Source organism: Megascapheus bottae, chromosome 23, assembly GCF_031878675.1.
Source record: "Megascapheus bottae isolate mThoBot1 chromosome 23, mThoBot2.hap1, whole genome shotgun sequence".
NCBI classification, from domain to species: domain Eukaryota; kingdom Metazoa; phylum Chordata; class Mammalia; order Rodentia; family Geomyidae; genus Megascapheus; species Megascapheus bottae.
In genome coordinates, this window is record NC_143531.1 from 13,790,955 (window position 1) to 13,816,781 (window position 25,827).

The 25,827-nt window shown below is 37.2% G+C and overlaps 1 protein-coding gene across 1 annotated transcript in view; it reads right to left on the bottom strand.

Annotated features, from left to right (window-relative positions):
- Bank1 (B cell scaffold protein with ankyrin repeats 1) overlaps window positions 1-25,264 on the bottom strand; it is a 154,574-nt gene extending 129,310 nt beyond the window's left edge. The window contains exons 1-3 of the mRNA XM_090356543.1: window positions 25,114-25,264; window positions 18,296-18,394; window positions 15,494-15,613 (exon numbers count right to left, since the gene is read on the bottom strand). Of these exons, the coding sequence (XP_090212669.1) occupies window positions 15,494-15,613; window positions 18,296-18,394; window positions 25,114-25,264 (370 nt within the window). The remainder of the gene's footprint in view (window positions 1-15,493; window positions 15,614-18,295; window positions 18,395-25,113) is intronic.
- Between the last annotated feature and the right edge of the window lie 563 nt (window positions 25,265-25,827).

Here is a 25,827-nt window from a genome sequence, read left to right on the forward strand (position 1 = left end):
AATTATTGATTGTGGTAATGTAGTACCAAGTAATCAAACTCAGCACCTCGTGTATGCTAGCTAGGCAAGCACTCTATCACTAAGCCATATTCCTTTCCCTTCTCTAAAACTTTCATATGTCTTTGAAGCAATATATAAATGTGCTAACCCAGGTTCCAAATAGCAGCTGATCAAGAGTCCTACAAGGCAGAGCCATGTGTTATAGGTAGATGGAGCATTTTTGGAAAGAGGCTCACAGGAAGTAAAATAATTACATTATTATCACATATATACAGAAACAGAAAATTATGCAAATAACTGAAGTCTGATGGTTATGATACTTTTTAAATTAAATATGGGTACGTTATAGTATTTTGCACATACCCTTTAAAATTTGAGTGCACATTAATTACAGAAAAAAATGCAAAAGAAAACAAAAATTTGTATAAGAAGATTGATTGGTTCATTATTTGGACCTCTAATCTGAATGTATACATAATCCTAAATATGTCAACACAAATGACTATTTTTTTTAAAGCAGTTTACTGGATTTTGTTTTGTTTCGTTTTGTTTTTGTCAGTCCTGGGGCTTGAACTCAGAGCCTGAGCACTGCCCTTGGGTTTTCTCAAGGCTAATGTTCTACCCTTTGAACCACAGCACCATTCCAGCTTTTTTTTTTTTTTAATGTATGTGGTATTGAGAAATTGAAACAGGGTCTTCGTGAGTGCTAGGCAAGCACTCTACCACTAAGCCAAACTCCCGGCTCAACAAATGACTATTTAAGCTGCCAAGACAATATGTCAAATGAACTGAGAAATCTAAGTGTTACCTAGTATGAGATTACATGGAAACCAGTGGCATCTAAATGAGTAAATCCAGATGTTACAGTCCTGATTTATTATTACACATGACAGTATGTCAGAACTATAAATACTTACACCAAAACATTTATCTGTGTACCAGTTAAAATACATTTACATTTGAAAGTGGAAAATAAATAGTACTAATATGGAATAGAATAAAAAAGATATTTTGGAAGAACTATGGTCCTGTGGGGTGTGTGTGTGTGTGTGTGTGTGTGTGTGTGTGTGTGTGTGTGTACTGGGTCTTGAACTTAAGGCCTTTATACTTTCATTTGCTTTTTATTGCTCAAGGCTGGTTCTCTTCCAATTGACCCCTACTTGCAGTTTCAGAATTTTGGTTCTTAAAGTTCTCCTGAAGAAAGGATAACTGCTGAGTATCATCATATACATGATGATACTGTTATCTATGAAAAAGGTAATGGTAATTGAAATGTAAGTAGCATAACAATAGGCAGCCAATAGACAGCAGTACTAGTCCACAAGTGTGAGAATATAGTACATGACACAAGGAGGAGAGGGAAACTAATGATATATTCATCCACAACACGAGGCAATGGGCAGTGACAATTCAGTATCACTCAGGCGTCTCTTGTACCTATGCAGAATAAATTGTGTGACATTTTCTATGTTATCTACATGGAGAAGCTGGAGAAGCTGTGACAGCCATTGTTCAAGAACAGTGGACATCCTCAATCTTATTGTTAACTTCTGGGCTGTTGGGAGGTCACAGACTGAGGGCACTCCTGCAACATCAGAGAGCCCCTAGGACAGCAAACAAGAAAAAAGCAATGGCTTAGCAAGGTACCTGTCCACAAACCTGTAGCTGGGGAGCCAGGGAGAAAGTGGATACCCACAGTGGCACCTCTACACACATAGAAAGATTCTCCATAGAAAAATGACAGGAGAAATTCTTGCTACTTTATTCCACTATGGATAAGTTTCTCCACTCTGAGTTATAATGTGTTACCATTTTAACCCTTTCAGAAAATGTCTGGTATTCTTTCTCTGTAGTTGAGGCACTGACATTACCAAGTTGGAATATAAAACCAATCGACAGAAGAAGTCATCATGTGGGTGGCTATAATTCTATCCAGATTAATGTATATGTTTTCACTACTGGGACTATAACTTATTTTTTTTGTAATTTTCTAGTTCCTTTTCTTCTGCACTTTGTTTACCAGTTAGGAAAAATTTAATATTGAAAATAGGCATCATTTTTCCGTTTTTTCTGCATACAATCTTTTCCCATTATGCACAATCAAAAATTGGGTTTGAGATGAGATCTCATTTTTTTTAAAAAAAGAACATCTGCTATTTAAAGCTGTGCTTATGGAATAGAGGAAAAATTTTAAACTTACGTTTAGCAGAAGTTTCATTTTTTGATAGTATGTAGGCTATTTTCTGCATAAAAGCAAAAGCTAGGTATGTTGCTGAATAAAAATTTCCTTAAAGTTCTGAAAATTCATTACACACTTTTGCAAGAAGAAAAAGGTTACCTAGGTTTGGGTGTGGTCTCACCAGTCACCCCCACCCTCTCCTACCCTCCTAGCAGAGGGCATAAGCACTGCTATAACTAGGAACCACCAATTTTTTTTTGCCAGTCCTGGGCTTGAGCTCAGGGCCTGAGCACTGTCCTTGGACTTTGTCAAGGCTAGAGCTCTACCACTTGAGCCTCAGCACCACTTCTGGCTTTTTTCTATGTATGTGGTGCCAAGGAATCGAACCCTGGTCTTTGTGCATGCTAGGCAAGCACTTTACCATTAGGTTGAACTCCCAGCCCAAGAGCCACCATTTTGAGTCATTACTCTCCCCTGTCCTATACAGAGAGCAGGAAATGTTTCTTTCTCTCCCCACTTTAACACCTTCATACTAAAATAAACGCTTGCTAAAGCTGTCACCTTGTGTCTCATTTTTGCAAGACATTCTGCAAGGCTTTTCATAAGTGCAACAACCTATGATTTTTCATAGAAATTTGCAAGCTGAGGGTAGCCTACCTCCAACCTCTCTCTAGAGACAGCATCAGCATACAAGTCAAATTAAAATCACCTCCTTTATCATTGTTACCCCCTAAACCAAAGCAAAATTCCCATGTTCCTGATGTATTCCATCACCAAAGACATGAAGCATATAACAGTGATTATTTGAAGTGGTGGGGCTAGAAACTTAGGTCTTGTGCATGCTATGCAAGTGCTCTGCCACTTGCTACATTTCCAGCTTGATTTCTTTTCCAACTGTTTAAAATATACAAATTTGATAAGTAGAGAGCTATAGGGCCTTGTTCAATAATGGTTGGTTTTCATTCATCAATTGCAATCACTTTATGATTTCAATAAATAAAGAGAATAAGAAGTAACATGCTGAAATAGCAGTAACACATGCCTGACTTAATTCTCAGCTGTGTTCTCTGTCAAAATAAAAATCTGTAGAAATGCTGATGGCACTGATATATCCTATTGGTACCACGTGTCACCTCCTATAGTGGTGTGAGGTATATAGCATGAAACTAACTATCCTTGCTCACAAAGAAAGACCAAATACCCTGTATGGCAGGATGGGATACATTTATGCCAACATGTAGTTACATTATGTTGAAATTTGGGGGCCTGCATTATTGGTAAACATTCCAGAAATCAAGAAGCATAAGACATAGAAGACATCTTGTTATGCTAAGATATGAGTTGCTGGATGTCATCATTTCATGGGCCTCTCTGTATTTCCTATGAAACACGCACACTGGAGTACTCTGACTCTTTTATCAGGTGACCAGATAATCTCAATTTTGGGGTAAGACCCGGAGTAAGAAGGGTTCTTTACAGACTAAAATACAAACTACTCAGTCACTATAGATTTATAATTATGCTAACTGGAATTTTTATCAGCTCTTATTTAGAAATTCTGAAACACATATTTCTAAGAGTTTGGAGAAAGATCATGCTTATTTTCTCCAATGATGTTTCTTTTTAAAAAAATTAACTTTTGAGTTATTTGGGTACTGATTTAGATGCTCTATGTTTATGTTATTCAGCTGCCAATGGTGAAATTTATTCTAAAACCCACCAAGTTATTAATTTGTCAGGCCAAAGTAGAGGAAGCTAGGAATTACTAAGAGTATGTGGTTTACACATTCATGATATTAAATCTTTTTTTAATTTTTTATTGTAATTAATAAAAGGGTTACATGATATTTGCCAGGTAGAAGGTGCATTAATTCACATACATTGATACCCTTTCACATGTCTTGGTACCCATTACCCTCCCCCCCCCACTTCCCCCTTCTTGGTTTTCCCCATTCCCTATCAAATTTCAAATAACCGAATATAAATAAATTCAATAATGATATTAAATCTTATTGCTCCATTACTTTTTCAATATATATCTACAGTCTTATGGTGATTTACCTAACCTGTTAACAGAAAAAGAGGCAGGACACTAGTTTCTGGATGTGTCTGAAAATATCTAAGCCCAATTCAAAGTGATTCACAAACATATTATGAACTATTTGTGGCTATCGCCAAAAGAGATTGGTAAAGGAAAGCCTTCTAACTGACAAGTTTTAAGTGATTTGTTTAAATGCTTGTTTTCATGTAAAGCAAGTATGGTCTGACTTATGGGTATATATGGAACAAAAGAAAAGAGGAGAAATAATATGGATATTTTATTTCAGAATTAACTATACAAATAAGTTTGTGAGCATGAAAAACGCTCACAAACATGAGCCTTCTCTTTACATTCTCCATATGATGATTTCCTTATGTTCTTTGGGGCTTAAGTAAGGACAAATTAGATTTGAACTTGTGTATTTCTCATTGTTGGTAACTGAACCTGAATGACAAGCTTTTAGACACACTGGTAATCAACAAATGCGTACTGAAAATTAGCTAGAGTTACAACAGCAAATGTCACAGCATCAAAGATTGATAAGTATTATGTGGTTATAGGAAAATTCATCTTGGAAACGCAAAGAACATTCTGTAGTCTATCTGCAATCAAAATGTGAATATCAAAGAAAAGTGCACAATTACACAAAAGTTAGTGTAAATAGAGATACTGTCTTTAATGTATTACGCCTGTAACCTAAATTTACAAGAGTACATTGATTTTTGACAAGTATTGATTTCTAAAACTTTATAAAAATATACTAATGAGGCACATTTTATTCCTATAGACAGATCCTGGGCAGTTTCTGAACTTTATGCTCAAGACCAGTGCTCTAGTACCTGGGCAACAACTAACCAGCTTTTTGCTGGTTAACAGGAGACAAGTCTCTCATGCACTTTTCTGCCATGGCTGGCTTTAAACATCAGTCCTCAAATCTAAGCACATTGCTAATTTACAGGCCTGAACCACCAGCATCATGCCCTAATATTTCCTTTGAACTCTTAAAAAAAAACCTAGGTTAAGAGCATTGATTTGGCATCACCTCTGAAGTAATTTGTCCCTCAGGTTTACATCCTAATGTGGAAAATATCTTGGGAATAGTTGTACAGTTAGAAATACCAACTAGAGATGAGACGCAAGTGGTAGAGCATCTGCCTAGCAAGTACAATGTCCTGAGTTTAAAACCCAATATTACTACAAAAAAAAAAAAAGAAAAACATCATGTGCTGACACAAAGCAGAAGATTAAAAATCTGTTCATTTGACACATCAAAGCCAGGATGTAAGCCATCCTGCTGTTTGTTTTCTCAGGGCCATTCTTGACCCAAGAGAGATAGCAGACCTAACAAAGCATGTCTCCTTCCCAGAGGGTCCCTAGGGCCCTGTGCTCATCATAAACAAGAGCCTTCCGCTCAGTTAACAAGATAGCAAGTCAACCAGTACCTGGTCGCTCTAGAATGATCCTCATTTTTGTGATAGCACTTGATAATAACTACTTTTTGCTACCATTTTAACTCCATTCTCTTCTCAAAATGTGGCACAGAGATGACTTGCTTTAGATCAGTTTTGGGAAGCTTGATAAGATCTGAATTTTCCAGAATTATTAAGACCCATAAAAAGAATTATCATGCAACTAAGCATATGGGCAATTCTTTTTTTCCTTTAATTTACATCATTAAGTAGTTGTACAAAGGAGTTGCCTGCAATGAAGCATTTTATGAAAGTAATGTGTCTTGGTCTATGTCCTCATCCCACTTTGTATATTCTCGATGCTCTTTCCCAACTCCTCTCAGTTTTGAAAATATGTTTATTGATGTTATTTTTATGGATATTACTCTTAGTAGTTGATGATTGTGGCCATAGTTATTAATTACTCAAATTTTGCTGATTATAAAAAATAAAATGAAGATTTTTGCCTTTCTAATGAGAAAAAGGAATCAAAATAACTCATAGGGGCCGGGAGTTTGGCCTAGTGGTTGAGTGCTTGCCTAGCATGCACGAAGACCCGGGTTCAATTCCTCGGTACTACATACATAAAAAAAAGCCAGAAGTGGTGCTGAGGCTCAAGTGGTAGAGCTCTAGCCTTGAGAAAGCCCAAGGACAGTGCTCAGGCCCTTAGCTCAAGCCCACGACTGGCAAAAAAAAAAAAAACCTCATAGAATTATATACTAAGAAACTGATTGTACATGTTTCATTTAATTCACTAAAATAACTGCCCTAATTTGCCAAAGTGACTTTTGTCCGATGAGAATAAGTTCATCTATTTACAAACAAAAAGAAATATATCTGGAATTATCTATATATCTATATATCTATATATATAAAGTTAAAACTGTAATTTTGAAGTGAATATTGTATTTATTAAAAGCTATAGAAAGTAATAGAGACGATGATTGGAGGGAAGAGATTTTATAACACAATTAACATGTTATTAAGTAAGAGCAAACTAACGGTAGGTTATTCTAGACCATGCTAACTTTTGTAAAGATTGCCTATGTAGTATTATAATTTTCTATATTTCAAGTGTCACAGAATTTAGGCATTAACCTGGTTACCAAAACTACAGTTGAAAAAAATTAGCAACATTTGCCTTTGGCTGAGATATTATGCAATTGTGAAAACTAATCTTCTTTGGAATGAAATAATGACATATCAAAATTCTTGAGGGTTCTATTTTCATTAATATTTGGTATTTGGAAGAACATAATAGAATAAGATCAATGCATAATTTTATATGAATTTCATATGAAAAATGCATTTAGAATCTGAAGAATCAGAATGAAAATATTAGAGTTATTCATAATTTTTTCTATAAAAATGTCTGATTTTGTCTACTGAAAACTTGTTTAGCAGCATAAGAAAGTTTAACAGAGGAAGGTTTTCTAAGCATATGTAAAAATAAATATTCTTAGCTGGGCGCAGTGGCTCATACTTATAATCTTAGTTAATAAGGAGGCTGAGAGCTGAGGATTGCAGTTCAAAGCCAGCTCAGGCACTTCAAACCTTGAGATTCTTATCTCCAATGAATTACTAGAAAATAGGAAGTGGGGCTGTGGCTCAAGGATAGGGCAGTAGGTTTGGGCTGAAGAGCTCAGGGACAGTGTCCAGGACCAAAGTTCAAGCCCCGTGATGCACAGAATAAATAAATAAATAAATAAATATCCTTAGACAAATTTTAAATTTACTGATCACTTTGCTTATCAAAACTATTTTTTTTACTTTAAGTGTAGTACAGATAAATGCTAACTAAATACAGACCTGAATATTTTCCCATAAATAATTTTATTTGAATTTGCAAAAAAATAAAATAGGGTAGGACCAGTCACTGGTGGCTCATGTTTGTAATCCTAGCTACTTGGGAAGCTAAAATTTGAAGATCATGGTTCAGATCTAGCCCAGACAGGATAATACGTGAGACTCTTATCTCCAATTAACCAGCAAAAAGTGGAGCTGCGGCTCAAGAGGTAGAGAGAGAGCCTGGAGCAAAACAAAAGCAAAAACAAAATCCATGGGACAGTATCCAGACCCTGAATTCAATCTCAAGACTGGTACAAACTAACTAAACAAATAAAATCTAGAATAGAGTTTAAAAGGCTATCATTTAAACTTTGTTAATATAGTGCATGTTCCCATCCCATTTGGCATTCATAGCAAATGTTCACATGTTGCTTTAACTAGGCTGAGGTTGAAAGGATGTCTGAAGGCTCAGATCATGCCACGTGTCATGCTACTCTTCATCTGAGTTCCAGAGTGCTTAGAAATCTTTATTCGTTGTCTATTGCTGCTACGAAAACTTAATAATGAGAGTGAAATGTAGTAGCTTTAATGAAAACAAATTTAGGGGCCGGGAGTTTGGCCTAGTGGTTAAAGTGCTTGCCTAGAATGCATGAAGCCCCAGGTTCGATTCCTCGGTACCACATACATAGAAAAAAGCCAGAAGTAGTGCTGAGGCTCAAGTGGTAGAGCTCTAGCCTTGAGAAAGTCCAAGGACAGTGCTCAGGCCCTGAGCTCAAGCCCAGGACTGGCAGAAAAAAAAAATGAAAACAAATTTATTGTCTTTGTTATCATATTTCTTAAAGTTAACTAGTATTAATAAATTGTACAAAAGGTGCAATTAACAGGAATTTCATTCTGATATTTATATGCACACCTATGATCTTCATCATCAAATCTATCCAGACTATAATTTTAAGGATTTTAAGTGTCTTTTCATTATTCTATTTTTATACCTAAGTGTGTCATAGTCACCTCCATTGATAGCTCCTTTTTCCTTTCTTCTGCCTCCCATTGGTTTTCTTCTCTCATACTCGTTTCTAGATTCCTGGGATATGTTTCACTGGGCTAAAAATCCCAAGATTTGACAAGGTTGCTTTTCTTCCTGAGCCCTTAGGGAAGAATCAATTTCATTGAATTTTCCACTTTCTAGAGGACAGTCAGAGTTGGTGGCTCATGGCCCTCATTCTCCCATGGTCAAGCTAGAGACTTGGGCCTATGTCCTATGATATCATTTCTCTGCATTCTCCCTTTTCTTCCTTTCTGAGGATGTGGTCACTATGTTGGACCCATCCAGACAACCTATGAAGGTCTTCCCATCTCAAATTCAGCTGATTCACAATCTTCATTCTATCCATAACCTTAAATTCCCATTTGTTATTCAACCTGACACATTCACATCTCAGAGAATAGGACAGAGACATTTCAGGGGTATTTGGATATGAATCAATATCTGATCAGTTCTTTCAATTCCAGTTCCTTCTATCCTTTTCCTAAGGCCTTCTGAGGTACAACAGATGCATATGCAGTATGCTTTCTTTTTTTCTTCACTAAGTGCTTTGGGGATAACTTTGCTTAAATGGCTTAAGTGATCATTGTTCAGAGTTCTCACTGAGTAAAAACAAATGATACACTAGAAGAATGTGTTACAATATAAGAATCTGAGACAATTAATAGAAGTTTGGAAATTTCTTTGGCAAAGGCATTCTTAAAGTATGTTTTATTGCTAATTTGTACCAATTATCTTAGTCACATCTGTATTATAGGTTTGATGATTTTGCATATGCTAATGACCATCTTCAAAGATACTTTTTTGGAGCTTTGCACTGTTGATATTTCACTTCCTCCAAGGACCTTAAAATAGTGAAACTTTCTAAGTTTTTAAAAAATAATTACCACTTAGAGTCTGTGCTTGTTAGTTCTTAATAAAAATATTCCTGTGATAATCTACTAATAACTAATGATATTATCTTTTATATTACATACTTTTCTAATACAGCTACTACTTTTCTTTTAGACAGAAATGTTATTGGATAGATGGGAGAGAATGCTAGGATTCACTGAACTCATAAATGAACACAATGAATGGAAACCCCTTTGTACAACAACTTATTAAAAATAATAATATTTTTAAAGCAAGAAAAATGAAAGTGTCCACTGAAGCAGAATAACTTTCCAAAGAGGGTGTGAATATATATGTGTATTAAAATAAAATGGGTTTATTTCAGAGACATTACAGTAGTGAGCAGGCTCAGGATTTGAGTCGAGGTCTTTCTGTATTCTACTATTAACTAGCCATTTAGCCTGAAGCAAACAATGAATCTCTCTTAGATTCCCTACTGCAAAACCTGCATAGAACCACCTTTGAAGTTAGTTCTTGACAAAATGAAGAGATATGAAGGATTTGAGCATTTATCTTAGTGTCTGACACCTGCAAGAGCTAAAAGAAAATTCAATTCAGCCTTCTGCAAAGTGAAATCCACTTTGGGATGGAAGGCAAGCTCCTGCATGCCCAGTGACAGTGGAAGGAGACAAACTACCCGTTTAGCATAATTCTACCTTGATTGTTACAAGTATAATTTCACAGCTTACAACTTCAGTGGCTTCCAAAATTCCAACACTATCAAAGAGAGAGGGCGATCATGATCCAGGGCCCATCCTAAGTGATAACTCTTTCTACACCATTTTCTTCTCAGTCTGTATAGCTGTGGTCACTTTCCATTTATGCCAAGCAGTAATAACTTCTCATTTATAATAGTGGGAGCAAAAGCTCCTGTAAGATATATTTAAATAGAGAAAAAAGAGTTTAACACTGTTTTTCCCCTAAATAGGGAAACAAGCAAAATAGCTGAAATTTGGTCTTTGGGGAAGGACTGAAATTTGTAAGGCACCCTATCAGGAGATTGTATTTATGACTTCCTTCTGAAATGAGGGCTGATGTTCTGCAAGACAATGATGCAGGTAAAAAAAACAGAGTTGTAGACTATGTCTCCTTCAAGAATTAAAAGAAATGGGAAAAAAATTTAACCTCAGTAAAAAAAAATGCTTTCTGAAACATAATTACACTTTTGAAATGAGAAACCTTTCTTTACCCACTATTTTCCCTAAGAACAACAAACAATTTTATATTTAATGCCATCTAATTTTGTTTGTAGCAGAAAATAAGTTTTAGTCAGTAAGATTTGTGGTAAAACTGACATATATACATGCATATATATGTTTGAAAAATTATTGTGTTCATTCTAGTAAAAGAAAAAATTAATCAGGAGAACATGAGAAGGCATTTATAAAATTTTCTCAGTCCTGAAACACATATTTACATGACACAAATGTGTATAAAATGAGGCATGTAAACACGTACTGTTTATTAAAGATGAGTTGAACTGTATTCCTTGTAAAAGCAGCAGTGTTTTCCATCTGTGAAGTAGCTACCATGAATTGTCCAGACAATTTTCTCACAGAATTATATTTACTCACAATGGTGTTTCTATAAAACATATATATTGGCTATTTCAGATAGAAAGAAGTTTGATTTTGGAAGTGGCACTGTGGCTCAAGTGATAGAGAGGTAGCCTTGAGCTCAGGAACAGGGCCCAGGCCCCTGAGTTCAAGCCCCACAACTGAACAATAATGAAAAAAGAAATTAGATTTAGAATACTTAAGTCATTTGCTCAGTCATAAAACCAGTGAAGATTCTATATATTCAAATATATATAAGCATACATATCACATATAAATGTAGGAATTAATATAATTAGCCCACAAATGGAAACATACATTAGGGATTTGGCTGTCTTTCAAAAATAATTTAGTCATTTTTTTAATATCTAGAAAACCATGAGAGATAAGATTAATTTCCATATTTTATAATACAAATAAAAATTATGATATATTTGAAACTGAAATTTTATACGCCTACTTTAAAACACTTCAAAAAGTCATTTGGTGTTTTATTTAACAGATTTTACAGTTTAATATTAACTAATAAAAGCTGACATTTTCTTTCTCTAAATTTCAATACAGAACACACATTTTCCAATGAGTGGTTAATGGAATTAATTTGGGAGTGAAATTTTACATGGAAAGACATTTTTCGAGATACAGTTTCCAATTTCGTCATTCAGTTTAAATGAATGAAGTTACCATGTTGCTTAAGTGATCCAGCACCTTTGATCGAGTCTTCTACCCAAATTAAGCCAATAAAAGATTTAATAGCATATCAAAGTTAATTTTCCCCAAATTAATTTATTAACTTAACATACTTCCAGTGTAACAGAATGACTTTAAAAAAAGAATAGGATAACCACAGATGGCTTTGGACTCTGAAATTCTTGATCTTGACTCCAGTGTGTTTATGGTGTCAACAGTTGGTAACAAGCCTTTTTGCTTTGTTTACTTCCTGTTATTAGTAGAGTAAGTTAGGTTCCCTGTGTGGGCTAGCTGGGTAAACTGTCCACAGCAGGCATGGTTAGAGATCATTCCCAACCCCTTACATCAATTGTATTAAAAACCCAAATTCCCTGCATACTTCAGTTATCAGTCCTTTGTCAACTTACAAATATTCAGTCCCATTTGTAGGCTGTCTTTTCAGACCAGTGACCTCATCCTTTACTTTGCAAAATATTTTATATCTACTTCTTGTTCTGAAGCTTGAACTCTGGGCTTGGATACTGTTCCTGAGCAATTTTTACTCAAGCACTCTGCCACTTGAGCCACAGTACCATTTCTGGCTTTTTTAAATGGAGATAAGAGTCTCACAGAGTTTTTTGCCCAGACTGAATTTGAGCCAGGATCCTCAGATCTCAGCCTCCTGAGTAGCTAGGATTACAGATGTGAGCCCCTGACACCTGACTGGCAGAAGATTTTTAGCTCCATGCCAATCCTCACTCCTATTAGCTGAGCTGCTAGTTTCCTATTTAGGAAGTTATTGTGTATGCCAATAAATTATAGTATTTTCCCTATTATTTTTTGCAGTAGTTTCAAAATTTTAGGCCAAGTCTTCTATAAAGATTCCCTTTGAATTGGTATTAGTGAACGATAAGAGAGAAAGGATTTGTTTTCAGTCTTTTATATGTTGATATCCAGTTTTTTGCCAGCATCATTTATTGAAAAGGCTATTTTCCAACACATTTTGGGCTCCTTTATAAAAAAAGTCAGATGTGGGGGTGTGGAGGGGGAGCCAGGAAGGAAAATCTGGGAGAAAAAGAGGAAAGAGGTGACACTGTTCAAAAAGAAATGTATGCATTATCTGACTTATATAACTATAACCACTGTGTACATGATCTTTGTAATAAAATACTTTAAATCTGTCTATATTATGACAGATTCGTTTCTTGGTCTTTTAATCAGTTACATGGTTTCTGAGTCTGTTTCTGTGCCAGCGTCATGCTGAGTTTTGATGGTATTGTTGTTGCTTGTTTTTCTGATAGTGGAGTTTGAACTTAAGGCATCACTTGACTGGCAAGGCTGGGCACTCTATCATTTGAGCCACACCTCCACTTCTAACTTTTTGCTGGTTAATTTGAGAAATGGTTCTCAATGGGCTGTTATCTGAGATCTTCATATCCTGCTTCCTGAGTAGCTGAGACTGCAGACATGAGCCCCCGGCTGCTAACTACAATGTAGGTTTTGTTACTGTGATTCTGTTTTCTACTCTAAAGTCTGGAATTATAATACCTCCAGTACTGTTTATTACTCAAGATTGCTTTGGTCATTTGGGATCTCCTAGATTTCTATATGAATGTAAGCACTGATTTTTCTATCTCTGTGAAGAATGAAATTGGGATATTTACTAGGTATTGCATTGAATTTATGGATTCTATCTCTTCTCTTCTCAGAACTACCAAGCCATACAATTGTTCCACGGGTAGGACAATATCTTTATATAGAAAGCCAGATTTCCTAATAATGTTTGATGAGATAGTGTTATTGTTTTATCTATTTCATTGTTTCCCAAACCAATGGGAGGTATCTTTTAATAATATTTTAAATCTCTTACTTGTAAACATGATAGTATTGAACAATGATTTCAGAATCACAATAGGAGCTAACATGTGTGAAGCAATGGCTGCCTGCTGCAGGATCTGGGAAGAGGTTTCAAAGTTCTGTTCTCATCTTCAGAACAACTTTTAGATGAAAGTTACTATTTCCCCAGATTGTGCTTTTTAACCAATAGCTGAGATAGTGTACGATTTAAGAAGTCAGCTGTAGTTATAGAGTAGCTAAACGATGATGCTGCGAGTGGGTCTGAGATGGCCATGTAGAGGATGGCATGGATAGAAAGGGATGGTTCATTATGATATACTACTGCAGAAAAATCTCTCTCGGCTCTCCCAAGCGTTTCACCAAATGTGCTGATGTCTAAGCTTGGAATCGGTAGTAATGACACATCCATGTTCCACAACAAAGTGAAATGTTTTCTTGAAGGCTCCCTTTCACTAAGATCCTAGCAGAAATGACCTAATCAGCAGCTTTTCCAGGCTCATCTAAGGAAAGCCAGTTTTGCCAGGGACTTAGGCTAACTCCTTAGTAGGAAAAATGTAAGTTGGCTGTGTTGAGGATTGTAGATGGAGCACAAATTTTAAGGATTTCAAATCAGAAAATGACTTAAACAATCCTTTTTTTTTCTTAGCCATGTCCAGACACTCAACACATGACCAGATAAAGTACATGCTTCTTTGGCTCTGTCATGCCTGGCTCTCGTCAGAGGAACCAGATAATAATTGAAATTATACAAAGGCATAGGATAGAGAATAATCTAAACTTGAATCAATAACTCCAAATGAAGTTGCTAAAATGAAGCAGCTGAAATTCCATTAAAAAAACTATGATTTCTTTTTATGAAAAGGAAGAAGATATTCTTCTGGATGCTCATAGACAGTATTCAGTTAAATAAAAGCTACAAGACACAACCTAAAGGAATTTTCACCAATTGTGACAATTGCCTATAAAAATGGTCCAGTATTGACTGGGCCACTAAAGACCAAATTAGATACTCAAGAGTTAACAAAGGGAAGAACATATAAATATATCACTGCAAGTCAATCATCAATGCTAGAAACATAACATCTTCCTGGGCATGAAACCATGTTTATCACTTCATATTCACTATTCTGCAAGTGATTAGAGAAGGTAAAAAGTTTCTGGTGAGTTAATGAATGGGTCACTTAAGGAGAAAAAGAGCTGGTTTGGCTCACATCTACTAAGGAGATAGATATGAGGATCACTGTGGAGGCCAGCCTGCTGCAGGAAAGTCTGTGAGACTTTCATCTTCAATTAACCACCAGAAAGCCGGAAGTGACACTGTGGTTGAAAGTGGCAGGGCTCACTTTGAGCAGAAGAGCTGAGTTCAAGCTCCAGGACCCACAAAGTAAAAGAAAGAAAGAAAAAAAGAAAAGAAAAGAAAAGAAAAGAAAAGGAAGGAAGGAAGGAAGGAAGGAAGGAAGGAAGGAAGGAAGAAAGGAAGAAAGAAAGAAAGAAAGAAAGAAAGAAAGAAAGAAAGAAAGAAAGAAAGAAAGAAAGAAAGAGCAAGAAAGAAAGAAAGAGCAAGAAAGGAAGGAAGGAAGGAAGGAAGGAAGGAAGGAAGGAAGGAAGGAAGGAAGGAAGGAAGGAAGGAAGGAAGGAAAAGAAAAGCAAAGACATTGCCGAGTCATTTTTGATAGGATGAGACCCTGTTCCAAATTCTGTAAATTTCTTAATCAGAAGTTGCTGGGTGCCCAGTGCGCTACAGCCTGGATGCACACAGCCTTGGCATCCCCTCTGACCTCCTTGACCTTGGCAGTTCCAGGACAATTACTACCTAAGGTCTTGGGTACTTAGTCTGTCTCCAGTAGGCCCCAGTCACCCATGCTGACTCCCTCCTCCCTCCAGCCCCTCCCGAAGGAGGACCACTCACCTGGGAGTGCTGGGCCACTCGGGAACAGGTCCCAGCTCCTGCCCCTAGCTCCTCCTTCTATGGGCAGCATTGTAGGAGGCTAATGTCCAGGGTTGAGAGTCCCAAACCTGCCTGTCCACTGCAGGGCAAAAGATCTGCAGCTAGCTCTTTACTGTGTTCGCACCACTCTTCAGCCTGCTCTTCATGGGGGACGCAAGGGGAGGGCGTGGGGGTGCTTTGGCCAAGATCTGTGGAAACAACGCAACCCCAAGCTCGGGGTACAAGGTCAGGCATAGGTTTGGCGGGGCCCCATGAGGAAGTGAAACTCTTCAGGGGCAGCTTCCTGCATGCTTTCCAAAAACATGCCTTAGTTTCTTATAAAACTCGGGGACCCTGCTTCTCTTCTCACATTTTCAACCTTGGTAATTTGAGGACTGTGGGTATCTGGGTTACACGGGCTTTCCCCACTTGCCTTAGGAAATAAATAGATATTCTCAGGAACAGGAGAGCACCAGAGACCAGTAGAGACCCCCACAGAGAAATAACGATGCAATATGTGTCAGTGTTTCATTTTATCCAGCTAGTATATACATACTTATAATGTACATATAATATATACATGCATCTATAGCAATTGTGTGTGTGTGTGTGTGTGTGTGTGTGTGTGTGTGTGTGTGTGTACATAGAGGAAGAGACCATAGAGTTATTTATAGACAGACAGACAGACAGGCAGATAGATAGATAGATAGATAGATAGATAGATAGATAGATAGATAGATAGATAGATAGATAGACAGATAGATCAAAATGATCGTGCCCTTATCTTGGAACCCCTAAACAGTACCTTGACTCACTAACACCCAGTCCTTCCTTTCCCATACCAGATAAAGTCATGCAGCAAGCATTAGACCAAGATACACTTCCAGTTTGGTCCTTGAGCAGATATCAAGGCCCAGTTCTCGCCAGCTCAAGCTGCAATCTTGTTTACCACCATTTGTTTAACCTTCAGGCAGCCCCCACTAGAGAAGTCTAGAATTTTTTCAGCCAGTTCTCAGTACATTAGATTGTAAGCAAGGTATCTCGAATCTCTGTCTGGAGGTCCCCCTTCCAGATGTTTTTGTTTGTTTTTATGGTTTTTTTTTCTAATAAACCTGTGCTGGTGATTAACTCTTTATTGTCTCTGTTGCTCAATATTTGAGCAACTGGTGCAGTTGTTCACATTTTCAAGCCTTATATATCTCATGTAAATGAGAAAAGTAGAAGAATAACACTCAAGTCTCTGTCAGTTATGCAATATTATAAAACTGGCTCCTATAATACAAATATAAAAGATTTACAATTCATAGAAAAATAGAATATATTTCCTTACGATCCCGCCATACCACTTCTGGGCATCTATCCTACACATCATGACCCAAGATATTACAAGGACACCTGCTCAGCTATGTTCATCTCTGCACTATTCACAATAGCCAGGCAATGGAAACAATCCAGATGCGCTACTGCAGATGAATGGATACAGAAAATGTGGTATATATATACAATGGAATTCTACATAGCCAACAGACAAGATAAAATAATGGCATTCACAGGGAAATGGATGAACCTAGAGCGAATCATATTGAGTGAGACAAGTCAAGACCTAAGGAACAAAAGGCGCATGGTATCCCTAATATGTGGCTGTTAAATCCAAAGAGTACAAGAGCGAGGACTCAATATTTGCATACCCAATGCTATGGACATGGTAATGGGAATATAAACATAGCTATATAGACATAAAAACATATGACTCTATAGACATAATGTTTTATTTCATAAATTAATATGTTTCTATGACATACAAACCCTTAGCCTAATTTTGATTAAGTTCTAAATACTAAGTCCCAGTGATTGTAAATAGAGATTCCCTCCTTGAACACTTGTTTGTTAAACTTGTCATTTAAAATATGATGTAAAAATCAACATTAATAAATTCTTTAATAAAAAATAGAATGTATTTCCAGCTATTTTCACTTTTTGTGACAGTATAATCTTCATAAATGGGGGGAGGGGAATCAAGCAAAAATGGGTTTGAAACTGTGGGCAGATTAAAAAAAAAGTTACTCAGTTGCTGTTTTTTGGTTTGCTTGTTTTTGCCGGTCCTGGGGCCTGAACTCAGAGCCTGGACATTGCCCATGAGCTTTAAAAAGGTTAGTACTCTGCCACTTGAGCCACAGCACCACTTCCAGCCTTTTCTGTGTATGTAATACCAAGGAATAGAATCCAGGATTTTGTGCATGCGAGGCAAGCACTCTATCACCAGCCCATGTTTCCAGCCCCTACTTAGTTTTAAATTTTGAGTTAGAAAATTCTATTTTAAAAAAATCTTCCGGGCCGGGAGTTTGGCCTAGTGGTAGAGTGCTTGCCTAGCATGCACGAAGACCCGGTTCAATTCCTTGGTACCACGTACTCAGAAAAAGCCGGAAGTGGTGCTGAGGCTCAAGTGGTAGAGCTCTTGCCTTGAGAAAAATCCAAGGACAGTGCTCAGGCCTGAGCTTAAGGCCAGGACTGGCAAAAAAAAAAAAAAAAAAAAAAAAATCTTCCATTTAAAGTTCGGAACTTATTCCATCTTTAATTTGTTTTGAGCATGGAAAAAGCCAATTCCATTCAAAAGGAATAACATGTTCAGTAAGCTGGTTTTATTTTATTGCTATTGCTATCAATAGGGAGTCTGGTCTGTTTTTATTGTTTTTTTAAGTGCATGCACCAATCACTATGTAGGTGTTCCACAATGTTACAGTCATTTGGATGCTAAGGTGGCTTCAACCACTTTTGACAAATGAGGAATCTCGATTTTTAGAAGTTTGAAGTGATCAAACTGGAATTCAGACCTAAAACTGGCTCTAAGGATTACTCTCTTTTTTGTAGTTTTCCTCTTTTTCTAAGGTTACCTAGGGTCACTGCCAAAGATGGCAGAGGCATTGCAGCAAGGTTATAATGCATGCCTGCAGTCACTTCCTCTTGCTCATTGAGGGCAAGTTCTAACACGTCTAGTGGAAACCACAGAAAGTGCTAAACCCTAAATGTTCTCTTTTTCCAAATGTGATAACGTAAACTGTATGAACTAGGCATAGTAAGATATTTACAAATAGTACTAAAATAGAACTGTCATAAAAGATGGTAGTAACAGTTCTGTGAATGTAGTAAGCTTGTTGGCTCTTGGGCTCTGTGGAATTTTCCATTGGGTATTTTTGGACTTGTAGTGGTCATAGATAACTAAAACCATGGATGAGGAAGGACTATTATATCAAAAATCTCCCTTTGAGGGGAGAAAAACAAGATAATTGGGAGGAGGTTAAGGGGAGGGAAATGAGGATGAAAACATGAGAAGGGTATCAATGTGTGAGAAGTAATGCACCTTCTATCTGGCGATTATAACTGTAACCCCTCGTACATTACATTAAAAAATGAAGAAAAGCAAACAAAACAAAAAAAGACAAAAAAAATTCCCTTTGATTTCTCATTCACTTTCCTGCAGAGCTAGAATGATATGCAACTAAATATCAATATGGTTAAAAGATGCACGGACAGCACTAAGATTTATGGTAACTGACACTATTTGGTTGGTGATGAGGAGAATCACGCACACACACATGCACACATAGAAAGAGAGACTGAGATGAGAGACAAGCATGATGATGATGATGATGATGATGATGATGACGATGATGAAGAAAATGAACTGCACATTACCTGTATTCTAACTTTGCCCTTGTATTTATGCAAATACATTTGAAAAAAGATTTTATTCTTATTTTTCCATTGTCAAGGAATCTTTGAATTAAAGTTTACTTCCCTTTCCCCTGCTCCTTTGGTTGAACAAATGTAAAACTACGATGAGAAATGTTGGGTTATCTCTTGGTTCACATTGATTCTTGGGAATGAGGCACTTAGTAATTCTCACAGTGAGACTTTTCCAGTCAGAACGACACCAGCAGTGTGCAATCACAGGATTCTGGTTTTAGCTCTGTTAGAGCAATAACAAAAAAATGTTAGCCACAGTTGGTTTCTTGCTTCTAAATATATTAGGCTCTTGGAACCACTGACTTCTTCCCTTTCATTCTGTTTTCTAGCAGTGTATCGATGGCCTCCGTATTATTAGCCCACTCTGTGGAGATTATAAAAGCTTCATGCTGGCTCTAGCTTCCAATAATTGGACAGCTAGAATCATTCTCAGTTGTTCTGGTGCAGTTGCTATGTCTGATTCCCTGTTGACTTGGCAGAGTGGATGCTTTTGTTCATGTAATAAGCTTTATTTTCTGCTTTTAGATTCTCCATACATTTAAAGCAAAGCTGGGTTCTTGTTAAAGCAACAACCTATCACAAACCTAACATAATTTGACCACTTGTTATTTTGAGAATTTTCTTCTAGATAAACATTTTTCAGATTTTTAGATTTTTAGATATGAAATTATATTCTTCCCGTAAGATGCTGTGTTTTCGATTTGCTAGGCCAAATACCAGGCAAGTCTGAAGAAATTTCCCAGCTACTAAATAAGACTTTCTATCATTACCGAGGAACTTTATTTCTTTATCTAGCCTTACACACATCTGGGTTCTGCACTAGTATTCTAACTGTAAGACTCTTCTCTCCTCAAAGGTGTCCACATCTGGGACAGATGTGGTAGCATGCATGACAAGCATGCAGAAGATCTTGTTTTCCATCACCAGTACTGCCAAGATGGAAAAAGGGACAGGCTAAAGGCTCAGTGTTGCTGCATATGCCTTCCGTCCCAGAACTTGGGAAGCTGAGAAAGAGAAATTCAAGACCTGTCTGAGATACATAGTTTTGCTCAGCCTGAGATCCAAAGCAAGACCGTGTGTGTGTGTGTGTGTGTGTGTGTGTGTGTGTGTGTGTGTGTGTGTGTGTGTGTGTACCAGTCTGGGGGCTTGAGCCCAGCACCTGGGCACGGTTCCTGACCCTTTTTGTTCAAAGCTAGCACTCTATCATATGAACCACAACTTCACTTCTGTCTTTTTTTTTTTGCCAGTCCTGGGGCTTGAACTCAGGGCCTGAGCACTGTCCTTGGTCTTTTTTTCTCAAGGCTAGTGGTCTGCCACTTGAGCCACAGCACCACATCCAGCTTTTTTCTATGTATGTGGTATGGAGGAATCAAACCCCGGTCTTCGTACATGCTAGGCAAGCACTCTACTACTAGACCAAACTTCCTGGCCCACTTCCATCTTTTCTTTTAGTTAATTGGAGAAAAGTATCACAGACTTTTCTGCCTGGGATGGCTTTGAACCTTGATCCTCTGATCCTAGCCTCCTGAGTAGCTAGTATTAAAAGTATGAGTCACCGATACCAACAAGATACACTTGTTTTTTCAACCACAAAAACAAAGCAAACAAGCTGCAGTTCCACTTCATCACTGAATGAAGTACTGTTGTGTGCTACATGACTGTGTTTTGAATTGTCCATGAGAAACCTGAACAACTGACTGACTGAATTTGATGACTGAATTATTATAAAGCCAGAGGAAAAGAACTCCGTAATCATTTGGGAGTAGCTCAATTCAAGGAACTCTCCCCCCTAATTTTTTAGAGGATATATAAGATGCATATTATAAGACTTTCTGGAAAGCCATTGCTTCAATAAAGTTTGTAAAAAATATTATAATAATTTCAAATGATGCAAGTATTTTTCTACTACTCATTTTAAAACTAAAGATTTCTTGAATTTCATTAAGATCTTAAAGTCATTAACCTACTGGAGGTAGAAAGTGCTGAGACAGGCAGACTTTCTTTTTCAAGGATTCACTTGAAACATCTGGAAGTAAAACTTGCCTAAATAGGGTTAAATATGCAATGGATGAGGTTATTTCTGTTGTGAGTAGATTATAATGCCTGCTTAAATTGTTCCCAGTCTGTCAGCATTCCTCCCACATTATCCCCTCAGGTTTTAGTTTTATACTTGCTCCAAGTGTAAATTACCCTTTCTAAGGTAACTGTAGAGCATCATTAAGACAAAGAAAAACCAATAACAATTTCATATAGCTATTGCTTTAAAAAAACATGTTGTTGGAGAGTTTGTCAAATTCCTATTTGTATTAAAACAATTAGGTGAAGTCTTACGTTTGAAATTGTAGTGAAGAAACTTTGAATTGAATTCTTGTACGACCCAGCAATTCCACTAGTTGGCATTTACCCAATCATCCAGAAACAAGGACATACTAAATCCACCAGCACAACAATGTTCATTACAGCACTATTTACCATAGCAAAGATATGGAACCAACCTAGATGTCCCTCAGTTGATGAATGGATCAACAAGATGTGGTATTTGTACACAATGGAATTCTATGCTGCTGTCAGAAAGAACGACTTCGCCCCATTTGTAAGGAAATGGAAAGACTTAGAAAAAATCATATTAAGTGAAGTAAGCCAGACTCAAAGGAGCTTAGGCTCAATGGTTTCCCTCATTTGTCATAATCAGTAGAAACCTTGGGCTCTCCTAGCAGAGATTTGCAATAGAGCAAAACCTTGATACAAAAGGCCATATAGTAGGACGCTAAATGAAAGGATCTCTAGAATATAGAAACATAAGCCATATAATAAATGATTGTTGTTCTTAAGGTACTATGTTATCTCTCATCTCTTTTGCTGTCCCCTGGTTATCTCATATTGTTACAGTATCTCCCTTTGTTACCTGATATATCAGATATATTTGTACTTGGTTATTTGAAATTGGATAGGGAAGGGGGGAAAACAACATGAGGGGTGGGGGTGGGGGGAGGGAAATGGGGACCAAGACAGGTGGAAGGGTATCAATGTATGTGAATTAATGCACCTTCTGTCTGGCAAATATCGTGTAACCCTTCTATTAATTACAATAAAAATATATGATAAAAAAAACTTTGCTTACAATGCACAGTGCTTGGCTGGATTCTAGCAGTCATCACTGGAAAGGGACACAAGCTAGGGAAAAAATTTTAATCTGTCCTTTTTTCCTTGACCAATTTTTTTTTGTTTCTACCTCCCAAGTGACGCATTTGAGTACTTCTTATCTTCAAGTAGAAGTCTTTTGACACCAAGAAAGGGTTTCTATGAAAGTTTGGTCTGACCCATTTAATTCTCACCTATTAGGATGCAGGACATGTACATAGAGAATTGTGAATTTTAGCAGAGCTATTTTCTTTACATGATAACATCTTAATGTGTTTTCCTTTGAAAACTAACTTCAAATAAAATAAGATGAATTTTTCTCTCTGAATATATAACACATGAATCACTCTTTGAAAGAGCTGTATAAATAATAGATCCACTCTCAGATATTGCTACTATGTATTATTAATTAAAAAATAAAGATCAGATCAACATTGAAACATACATCATAGTATCAGGGTCTCAATGTACCTTCACAGGGGGGATTACATTTTATGAGCTACAAAGTTGCCTTTATCACATTCACTACAGGTCCTTCAGTAGTACCTGTGTCTTTTTAGAGACTAGTCCAAGAATATTCTCTTTCTGTAACATTCTTGGAATAAATCCTACCTGAGCTGAACCACAGTATTTAGGTTATAGGATATCAAGGAAAAGGATGAGGTTGGGCGGGAGATGAAAGGATAAAATGGAAAGCAAGGTGTGGGGGGTAACCTCTTTGTGCCACTATTTAAAGATAATAATAAATATAATTTGAAAAGAGAAATGGAAAGGGAGAACCCCATGCAAGCTCTTTATGTCCTCTTCCAGCTGTCAACTCTTCATTTCTTTTCTTAGTTTTATTTTTGCCTATTTTTCTTGGAAATGAATTTTTTTACTTCAACTCCCCTTTTATTCTACATCGTAAAGGCATGGACCGATCACATTACAAGTATATCCTATTACAGATGCACAGGGAGGCCTACTTGTCTACAGAATATTCTCTACACCTGACTCCAAATCAGTGCTCATCTTCTTATGCCCTTTAACAAATAACATACGAAACACATCATGACAAGACTGAATAATGCTGTAATTGGGTGGTTGCACCAAATCTATTGAAAGATATAATTTTGAAAAATTTCTAACCACCTACTCAGTTGTATGTTTGAAATTGTAAATAAAATATGATACTCATTAAACATTCTTTATAAAGCAAGATTAAAATTAATTACGATCTTCACCATCTCAGCCTCCAGCATATCCTGGGTGATACATGCATACCATTATCACACTCAGGTATTGGTTCAAATGTTTTGCTCAAACTACCTTTGCACTTTGGTCTTTCCACTCTCAGTATACTGAGTAGCTAGAATTACTAGTGTGAACCATTTTGCCAGGCTTCACATTGCATTTTTTTTTTGCCCATCCTGAAGCTTGAACTCAGGGCCTGGGCACTGTCCTTTAGCTTTCTTAGGGCTAGCATCCTACCATTTGATCCATAGCTCCATTTCCAGCTTTTCTGCATGTTTGAAACCAAGTAACCAAACACAGGGCTTCGTGCATGTTAGGCAAGCACTCCATTACTAGGCCACACTCCCAGCCCCCTCACATTGCATTTTAAAAGTAGAGCACTCTTATGATCTAACTCCCAAGTGATATAAAAATCATACACACACACACACACACACACACATCACATATATAAGTGTATATAAATATATATTTTATGCTTTAGCAGAGGAAAGGGATTGATATTACGCTACGTGGTAGCAATGATGAGATATGTCTGCAGAGCAAGGGTGAAGATGCAACATTACCAACCCTGGAATCATGGAGGGAATGACTTCTAGAACATTTGACAGCAGAGAAACGACAAGTCGCAGAGTAGGTGGAGAAGACAAATGGGGCCAAATTGTCAATATAATAAGACACACGTGACTGACTAAATCTGGGATCATTCATGGAGAATCTGTCAGGAACTCAATGCACAGAACTAGGAAATTTTTCAAAGGTGTAATCACAGAATTAAGGTTGAAACCCTACTGGTGAGATTGCTTATCTTCCAACAAAAAGTCAATTTCTTAATGATAAATTATGGGAGTATTGATAAAAAGAACCTCAAGTGCTGACTAATAACTATTAAAGTTGGAGTTTAAGTGGTGAATATTTATTTTAAAAAAACATATAACCAAAAGTAATGGAATCATCCCAGCACCTAAGAAAAAGAAAAAATATTTTAAAAAGGATCATATTTTTGAAGTGCACATGTTGACTTGGCAGAAATCCTCATATTTTCCTGAAGACAAAGGATAATAGAAAGAAACCACTTCCTGTTTTTAGTTACTGTTGTCACTGACATTTATATTGATTTAGTGTACAACCTTTTTGATGTGAATAAAATAACACTGAAAAGCCGCTTATGTTTTTGTTTATAATTCCCAATGCATTGCTTATATTTTTCTAGGCTCTCCAAAATTCTTATATCTTTCACATCATGTAAAATCATCAGGAATCTGGTCATTGTAATGAGAGAAGAAAACCTATAATTTCCATCAGCATTGTCATCCAAAATCTCAGAGTCATTTATCAAAATTAGCTTTGTATTTAATCTAAATAGCTCTTCATTTTATAATGAGATTTCTGGGCTTATGATTTATGTCCTATTAAAAATTAAATAGACAGACAAGGAGTCCAATCAGTAACTGCAAAGCAAATACACAGCAAAGAAAACTGTCAGGAAAGAGCCAGGTCCACTGTGGTTCAAAACAGAAGCAAAGGTACATACAGGATAGCCAAGGTTCTTCTCTCTCTCTCCACCTCCCTCCCCGCCACCAGGCCTGACTTGCCATGTGTGTCTCCATGTTCTGGGAAGCCTGGCTCCACGCCCAGTTGAAGTGAACCCCTGACCTGCACATCCCCTGACCCATCAGACTCCTGTCCCCAGAACTGGGTGCGATCTGTAGCTCACCTCTTTGTGTAGTGCTAGTGACCATCGTGAGTGTTGGCCTTTGCTCCTAGATTGTCCCTGACACATGGAATACGTTTCCAGGCAAAACTGGCCAACAGTGGAGAGGTCTTCCTCTTATTTCAACCACCACACTGCACAGCCCAGCTATCCAGAAAAAGCCCATCCAGACTCTTTGCTGAGTAGACACCAGCCTGTGTGTCCAGACTGGCAGGTGCCAGGATAGACTTGGTAGTGGTGACCAAAGGGCAGCAAGTGTGTGTCCAGGCTGTTTCTACAGACGTACAAATTTCCTATGGGTTCACTTTTCCCAGTCATTGTCCCAACCTAACCCAGGGAAGGCTTAGCAAACGTTTAAGAAAATTCATCCTGACGGAATAAAGATGAACGTCTCCTCTCTTCCAATTCTGCACTGAGTTTTCACCCAGAGCATAAAAGTGAACACAGTCTTGGGTTTCAGGTCTCCTTAGAGTTGCACATCACATTGCATAAGAAAAGAAAAAGAGCAGAAAGGTCCCAAAAGTCCAGCAGGTTTTATTCAGGAAGGAAACCTGGGAAGAGCAATCACGTCTCCTTCAGCCTGGTGGAAGG